This window comes from Heteronotia binoei, chromosome 2 (assembly GCF_032191835.1).
Source record: "Heteronotia binoei isolate CCM8104 ecotype False Entrance Well chromosome 2, APGP_CSIRO_Hbin_v1, whole genome shotgun sequence".
Lineage (NCBI taxonomy): Eukaryota > Metazoa > Chordata > Lepidosauria > Squamata > Gekkonidae > Heteronotia > Heteronotia binoei.
This window is the reverse complement of record NC_083224.1, coordinates 189,944,241-189,952,221: the sequence shown is the minus strand read 5'-3', so window position 1 is coordinate 189,952,221 and position 7,981 is coordinate 189,944,241. Positions and strand designations below refer to the sequence as shown.

Below are 7,981 nucleotides of genomic sequence, written 5' to 3'. Positions count from 1 at the left end.
AAGGCATGCAAAAGCTCCTCCTGCACCAGAGAACAGGGCCCAGAGCCTCTAGTCTCAGCCAGTCAGTTTAGCAATGACGGTCTCAAACAAGGCTTGGGGGCAGGGGGGTGGGTCTTCATGCTGGCCAGGCCCCTCTCCTCTTGGCCCTGCAAGTCTCCCCCAACCCCCGCCCCACTGGCCCGGTCTACTTTCTAGCTCCCTTCACGCCTTTGGTCGTATCCTGACCTTGGCCTGGTGAGCAAAATGCCTCAGGAGAGTGAAGGATCTCTCCCCCTCTGTCTCCATGACTGTACGGCCAACGGGCACAGGAGAGGTTTATTTAAAAAGAGTCAGACTCAGCGTTCCACGCGGTTTTTCAACATAGGCTTTTTAATTAAATAAATAAATGGTGAAGGGTATCAAGGCATTAAAACTTCACAGTGGAGGCTTCTTAGCTGCCGGGGGGGGGGCGGGCGGAAGGAGGAAGCTGCTTTTCAGGACACTCCCCTCCCTGGAAAGAAGCCCCCCCTCCCCAAGCAGCTGTCAGTTCCTCTCACTTTTTCCTGGTGGAGAGCTCCCCCCGCTTTGACTGCTGCCTTCCTTTTTCAAAAGACAGGCTGCCTCCCCTAAATCTGTAAACCAAACTGAAATATATAAATAATAAGACATAATTCAAAGTATGAAAATGGAAATGAAAAGAGATACAAGAAACAATGGTGCGTGGGGCGAGCGAGAGAGCGGGGATGCCTCCCGAATGCTGCCGGCCTGCAGAGCACCAAATGTGTCCCTCGAGGGGGCAGGAAAACGTATTCAGCAAAGGAGCCATCGTAAGCCAGGAGGGGGCTCCTTTCTGTGGGGAGGGAGTTTTGCTTCCCCTTTCCCACCGACTGCTCTCTCTCTCTCTCTTGCGTGTGCATCTGTTTCTGGGGTGGAGAACGGCTGCCCCTGGAAACCAGTGCAAACCGAGCCCAAAGCTCCAAGGCCCTTCTCCTCTCTAAATCCGGTTAACCTGAAGGCGCATAGGCCGTACAGGAAGGGCACCCTAAACCAATTTCACCTTTGGGAATGGGGCTGCAAGGACAGAGCCCCGTCTTCAGCACTGAGGTGCTGCAACACGGAAAGGGATGCCAGTCTATGGGGGGGACATCGGCACAGTGGTCGTGGAGCGCTCTGGCCTGAGGAAGCACAGCGACAGCTGCCCAATTTCACAGTCTTGCCAGGAGCCCCAGCCTCCCTCTCCCATCCCCTCCTGACCACCCACCATGTGCAAAATGACCTTCAACCTTAAGGGCTGGCACTTAACCCTCGAGCACCCAGCACATTCGCAGGAAGTGGAAGTACAGTGGAAGAAATCTAACCCCTGAGTGTAATGAGGCGACTCATCTGGGCAAAGCACGACCAAATTCACATCCCCCTGCCCCCAAAAGTGGACGTGAACCATGAAATGGGTCACAGGAAAATGTCAATTTCTTGAGAGATGCCGCAGTGCCTTCTCCCCCGTGGCAGCAAAGAGCCGAGAGGAGACAGGCTTGACAAGCAGTCATCGTACCACCAGACAAGAGGGCAGTAAAGTGCCATGCCAGCAGCCAGCTGAGCCGCATGGGTGTCGGGGGTGGGGTGGGTGGACAGTTGTTGAGCGCCGCTCTCAGCATTCTCAGGCAAAACTATACACCAAGCTTTTAGGGGAAGCAGGCATTTCCGTGAGCAACAGCTGAGCCTGCACCCAGGGCCACGACACCTCTTCCTTCCCCCGTGCCACACAACATTGGCATTGCTCCTCTTGCCGGCTTCCTATTGCCCAGCTATGACAACATGCAACACAGAGGCAGCCGAGGCAGCCAAAGCACCCAGCAGCCCCTGTCTCAATCTGTTTCCTCACCCGTTCCCAGGTAAGGATGGGTCTCCCAAGCTTTTACATGATGGTGCAAACTGTGGCAGGGAGGGGTGAGGCCTGTCGGACCCACAACGGCTGCACCCAAAAGCCTCTTCTCCGTTCCACGGCTCCAACAGCTGGATGCTGCCTTTTGGCAAAGGTGTTGGGGGGGGGGGGGGATCTGTGCAGGGAGTAAGCTGGGAGAAAAACAGTAGAAGGGTGTTCCCCACATTTCTCCTGCCCATTTGCCCCAAAGTGCCCTCTACCTGCAAAAATTGGGGGGGGGGGGGGAGAGATAAGCTGCAGGTGTGCAGGCTGCCTGTGAAATTGATGCCGGATCCAGACGAAGCCCAGAAGAAGCCAGGGCACAGGATCTTTCTCAAAGAGCATTGAGCTGAGGATGCAAATGCTACACCAGCACCACCCCCTCCAGCCAAGGATCTGTGTGTGTGTGGGAGGGGGAGAAGCACGCACTTCTCCAAGCTCAGGCACAAACACACACATGCACAGAGTTTCAATTTGGCACTCCGAAGCAGTAGCCAGCCCCTGATCCCCCTGCTGCTGTCGGAATACGTCTTCAAGCACTAGGAAAAGTAAAGACATTATTTCACTTGAGTCCCCGTCTCTGACTTTTGCTACGCGAGATACACCTTGGCCTCGCTGAATAGCAGGAGTCATACTGTGCCGCCCGCAGACAGGAATGTGGGGCAGGCAGGTGTCCTCACCAGGATGGTGGTGGAAGGGTGCGCTGATCCAGAAAGGGCCTTTCTCTTCCTGGGTAGCCAAGAATGAGAGGGCAGGTGAGGCTCTAAGGTGGAGAAATGAAGCCAAGGTGGGGTCGCCCGGCTCAGCAGCACAGGAAGCACAAGGCTCGGCAAAAAGCTCTCCCTGCCCTGAAATTATGCAGAAAAATACAAGAAAAAGAGATACCCATTTCTGCGGTTGCAACTGAAAACCTGAGGGCCTCCCCTCGTCCCCCGTTTCTGATCTGTCTCTACAGCCAACTGCATTTCATGTCTGCTTCCCCAGTGCCTCGACCCAATCCAGTCTCTCCCCTCCAGAAAGCACTCACAGGAAGCCCACCCCCCCACCTCCTGAGGCATCCCTTTTTGTGCTGGAGCATCCTTGGCTGCTGACACTGGGGGCTCAGCCTGGGGGTGAATCCATCCGCTCTTCCACCACACCCATGGCTCTGGCCTCCCCCGTCTACGATGACCCCATGGGGGTCGCAGGCTCCCTTCAACCAGCTTGGCGAAGCTGCGCAAGAGCACACTGCAGGGCGTTTGGTTTCGCTGGAGAGCAACTGGGGCACGGAGGAAGGGCAGAAGGAGCAGCAGCTCAGGAAGGTGAGCTTCCGTGCCACCCAGGGAACGAAGACAACTGACCCGCCGCTCCGCCCCGCCTCTGTGTTCCCAAGCGATTTCAATCCAGTCAGGTCCGAATCGATGCTTGGCCCACGGCTGGCCCATCCCCAGGCACCATCACTGCGAGAAGGATTCCGCATGAGTCACAGGCGCTGGGCAGGCCTGCTGAGAGGCCAGGAAGCTATTTCCATCTCCAACGCCCAGGATGCTGAAGTCGGGGACCGATAAGGACACTTGCGCAGGAGCTGCCAATGTCTCTGGACCCCTGTCCAGTCCCATGCGGCCCGATATTAAAGGCAGCCCCTCCGAAACGTTCTCCGGAAGGGTGAAGTCCACAGCGATGGCCTCCCCAGCACACCGCACAGGCTCCTGTTTGGCCGCGGCCGCCAACTGGTAGAACCCGGCTTCCGAGGGGTTGGGCGGCTGCCGCAGGAAAGCAGAAGTGCCGCCGCTGCCCACAGGCGTCTCTTCTGAAGGGTGGTCGAAGGAACAGTTTATTTCCGAAGGGGTGCTGCACTCGTAGCCGTGGCCTGACTCGCTTGTGCTGCCCAAGCTGCAAGCGGCGCTCTCAATGCTCAGGGGTTCTGCAGTGGGACAGAGGACAGATTCACAAATGAACACACACGAAGCTCCCTCATACTGAATCAGGCCATCGGTCCATCACAGTCCGTCTTGTCTACTCAAGACTGGCAGCGGCTTTCCAGGGCTTCAGGCTGAGGTTTTCCACATCACCTCCTGCCTGGACCTTTTAACTGGAGATGCTGCCAGGGATTGGACTGGGGACCTTCTACGTGCCAAGCTGAGGCTCTGCCACTGAACCGTGACCCCTCTCTAAACACGCAGGAAGGCACTTTGAAGGTCATCGACAACAACAGGGCGCTTTGAAGGTCATCAATTCATAAGGTTGCCCTAAGCCAGAAGTGACACACAGAATCCCCCAATATACAGAAATTTGCCTGTCGTTTTAAGAAATGAATGTCCTCAGTGGCTATTGCTAGGCAACTACAACAGTATTGCCATGCCGACCTTCTAGTCTTGGTTTCTGTCAGTGAAAGGGGGGGGGGGGAGTAGAGCCCTTTCCAGGGTTGTTTGGGCCTTTTGAGGGAAAACTGATCCAGGCCAGGCCTGTCAGCAGCCACCACCCAACTTGCATGCCTAAGTCCACCCGGGGCCAGCTGCTTGCTACTATTCAACAGCAGCCATACCACGAAAACCAGTGTGGCCTAGCGGTTAGAGTTTCAAAAAGTTGGGAGTCCCAGATTTGAATCCCTCCTGCTGTGGAAGCTCACTGGAGATGCCATCTTGGACCAGTTACACATTCTCCACCTAACTTGCCTCACGGGGTTGTTATGAAGATAAAACGGATGAGAGAAGAAGGACGTAAGCGGATTTGGATCCCCACTGGGGGAAAAAGGTGAGAGACTATATAAAGTAAATTAAAATATAGCTGAAAATGGAGGGTGGGGTCAGATACAAGGTAGGTTGGCTGGTGGGTAGGAAATGGGGATGATGTGGGAACTGCCAGGAGGAGGGAAACAGGGAGGGGTATGGAACGAAATTGGAATTCGGGTGTTCCTTGCAAATCCGCTGTGTGGCAGGGCCCTGCTTGGATGGCACCAGGCAACTCAGTCCAGCCCTGTGGCTGCAATGGCACTGCTCAACTTTTTCAGGAGAGAAGCTGCCAGGGAGAGGGAAAGCTGAGTATTGTCGGGAGGGGATAAAATTAGGCTGCTTTGCGGCTAGGAGCCCTGATCTGGATGGCCCAGGCTCACCCAATCTCTTAGAATCGAAAGAGTTGGAAGAGACCTCCAGGGCCCAGTTCGATGTAGTGGTTAAGTGTGCAGACTCTCATCTAGGAAAACCAGGTTTGATTCTATGCTCCTCCACATGCAGCTACTGGAGTGAACCTGGGCCAGTCATAACTCTAACAGAGCTGTTCTGCACGAGCAGTTCTCTCAGGGCTCTCTCAGCCCCACAGGGGGTCTGTTGTGGGGAGGGGAAGGGAAAGGAGATAGTAAGCCGCTCTGAGACTCCTTCGGAGAGTGAAGGGCCGGTTATAAATCCAATCTCCTCTTTTTCATCTAGTACACCCCACCCCTGACAACGCAGGGAATTCACAAAGATTTCCCCCCCGCACACCATACCCCCAGTGACATGCCCAGAAGATGGTAACCCCCCCCCAAAAACAAACAAACAAACAAAAAAAACCCCTCCAGGATCCCTGACAAAACTGGCCTGGAGAAAAATTGCTGCCTGACCTCACAGTGACAACTGGCATTTTCCTGGATATGTAAGAAAGGGCCAGGAGACCTAAGCACAACAGAAAACAATTCCTGCCCTGCTTATCATCTGCCTAAGTTCACAGAATCAGCTTTGCTGTCAGACGGCCATCTAGCCTCTGCTTCAAAACCTCCAGAGAAGGAAAGCCCACCACCTCCCGAGGAAGCCTGTTCCACTGAGGAACCCCTCTAACTGTCAGGAAGTTTCCCCTAATGTTTAGCCAGAAACTCTTTTGATTTCAACCCATTGGTTCTGGTCTGACCTTCAGGGGCAACAGAAAACAATTGTGCACCATGCTCTATGACAGCCCTGCAAGGACTTGAAGATGGCGATCATATTATCTCTCAGCCGTCTCCCTCTTGAAGCTAAACATATCCAGCTCTTTCAGCCTTTCCTCATGGGATCTGGTCTCCAGACCCTTCACCATCTTTGTTGCCCTCCTCTGGATATCTTGTGGTGCCCAATTCTTTCGGTGAGGCCTAACCAGAGCAGAGCAGAGCAGAACGATATCACTTCATGTGATCGGGAACTATATGTTTGCAGATACAGCCTCAAATCACATCTGCCTTTTTTAACTACTGCATCACACTGCTGACACATGTTCGGTGTATGGTCCACTAAGACTCTAGATCCTTTTCACACACAACTACTCCCAAGACAAGTCTCCCACATCCTATAATGATGCATTTCCTAGGTAAATGCAGAACTTTACATTTATTCATGTTAAAACTCATTTCATTTGCTTTAGAACAGTTTCCCAGCCAGTCAATATCATCCTCTATCTCGATTCTGTCTTCTACTGTATCTGCAACACCTCCCAATTAAGTATCATCTGAAAATTTAATAAGCATTCACTCTATTCCTTCATCCAAATCGTTTATAAATATGTTGAATAAAAACAGGTCCCCGGACAGATCCCTGAGTCACTCCACTTGTCACTCCTCGCCAAGTGGATGAGGAACCATGCACAAGAACTCTTTGGGTACAATCTGTCAACCAGTTACAGATCCACCTAACAGTATCAGGATCCAAACCACATCTTACCAATTTGTCAACAAGAATAGTATGTGGAACTGTATCAAAATCCTTACGGAAATAAAGACAAATGATGTCTTACGGCATTCCCCTGATCCAGCAAGGTAGTAACTTTCTCCAAAAAAGGGATCAGGTTAGTCTGACATGACTTGTTCTTGAGAAACCCAAGCTGGCTCTTAGTAATCACAGCCATCCTTTCTAAATGTTCAAGGACTGACTGATGATTTGTTCTAAAACTTTTCCAGGTGTAAACGTCAAGCTGACTGGTTAGTAGTTACCCAGCTTTTAACCCTTCTTGAAGATGAGGACAACATTTGCCTGCCTCCAGTCTTCTGGCGCCTCACCTGTTCTCCAAGAATTCTCAAAAATAATGGCCAAAAGCTTAGAAATTACAGCTGTGATTTCTTTTACTATTCTTGCATGCAGTTCATCTGGCCCCAAGAACTTAGTTTCATTTAAAACAGGGGTGTCAAACGTGCAATTCGGGGGCAGAATCAGGCCCCCAGAAGGCTCCGACCAAGTGGCTGCCATCTGCTTCCTTCTCCCTCTCTCTTGCTTCCTTCTGCATAACAGCTTGCTTTGCAAGGCTTGCTCAATTTTACAGAAGCTACAGAGCAAAACCTCTATTTTCTCCATTGGCTGAGGCTCCTCACTTGGGGAGGAAGGCGGGGAGGAATAGCTTGCTTTGCCAGGCTCTCTCAATTGCACAACAGAGCTACTGAGCCAAGCCTCTCTTCCTTCTATTGGCTGAGGCTCCCCCCCAGCCCCAGTCCCCTGGGGAGGAAGGGAAAGAGCCAGGGAAAGAGCTTCCTTTGTCCAGTTCCCTGGATCCAACGGGAGAAATACAAAGGAAGCATCTTTAAAACCAATGAGTGCTAACTCATTCCACCTTTTTAAAAATATATAGTTGTGTTTGTCTGTGTCCTTTACAAAGTTTATATCTCTGCTACCTAATCTTAAATAGGTACACACATGGCCCAGGCCAACTTGGCTCAGCCCAACCTGACATGGTCCAGCCCAACAAGGCCTCATTTATGTCAGATCTGGCCCTCCTAACAAATGAGTTTGACACCCCTGATTTAAAGAATCTAGGTGTTTATGTACTACCCCTATGCTGGAACTTCATACCCTCATTATATGTTTTGCCACCATGTTGAGCACCATTTCCCTCACAAGAGAAGCCTGAGGAAAAGTAGGAATCGAGCAGTTCCGCCCTCTCTTCACCACCTATTACAATTTCCTTTTCCTGTCCCTGCAATGGCCCTACATCTCCATGCTCTTTGAACTCTGTTCTTATGTTCTTACTTTGAACATAAGAACCCCTGATGTATTTTGCTTATATCTTGCTTTGTTCTGTTCACTGCATTTTTAAACTTTTAGCCTCTTAGCATCTTTGATATGCCAATAAAGGTTATCTGTCTGTCATAAGAACCCTTTTTTGTTGCTTTTA

General features: G+C 51.7%; 1 protein-coding gene across 3 annotated transcripts in view; it reads right to left on the bottom strand.

The window, feature by feature from the left end:
* Positions 1–3,244: 3,244 nt before the first annotated feature.
* The window catches only part of MIER2 (MIER family member 2), a 46,104-nt gene continuing 41,367 nt past the window's right edge, over positions 3,245–7,981 (bottom strand). For all 3 annotated transcript variants that reach the window (XM_060232718.1, XM_060232719.1, XM_060232720.1), the window contains exon 14: positions 3,245–3,800. In XM_060232718.1, coding sequence (XP_060088701.1) covers positions 3,334–3,800 — 467 coding nt within the window. In that variant the 3' untranslated portion in view covers positions 3,245–3,333. The remainder of the gene's footprint in view (positions 3,801–7,981) is intronic.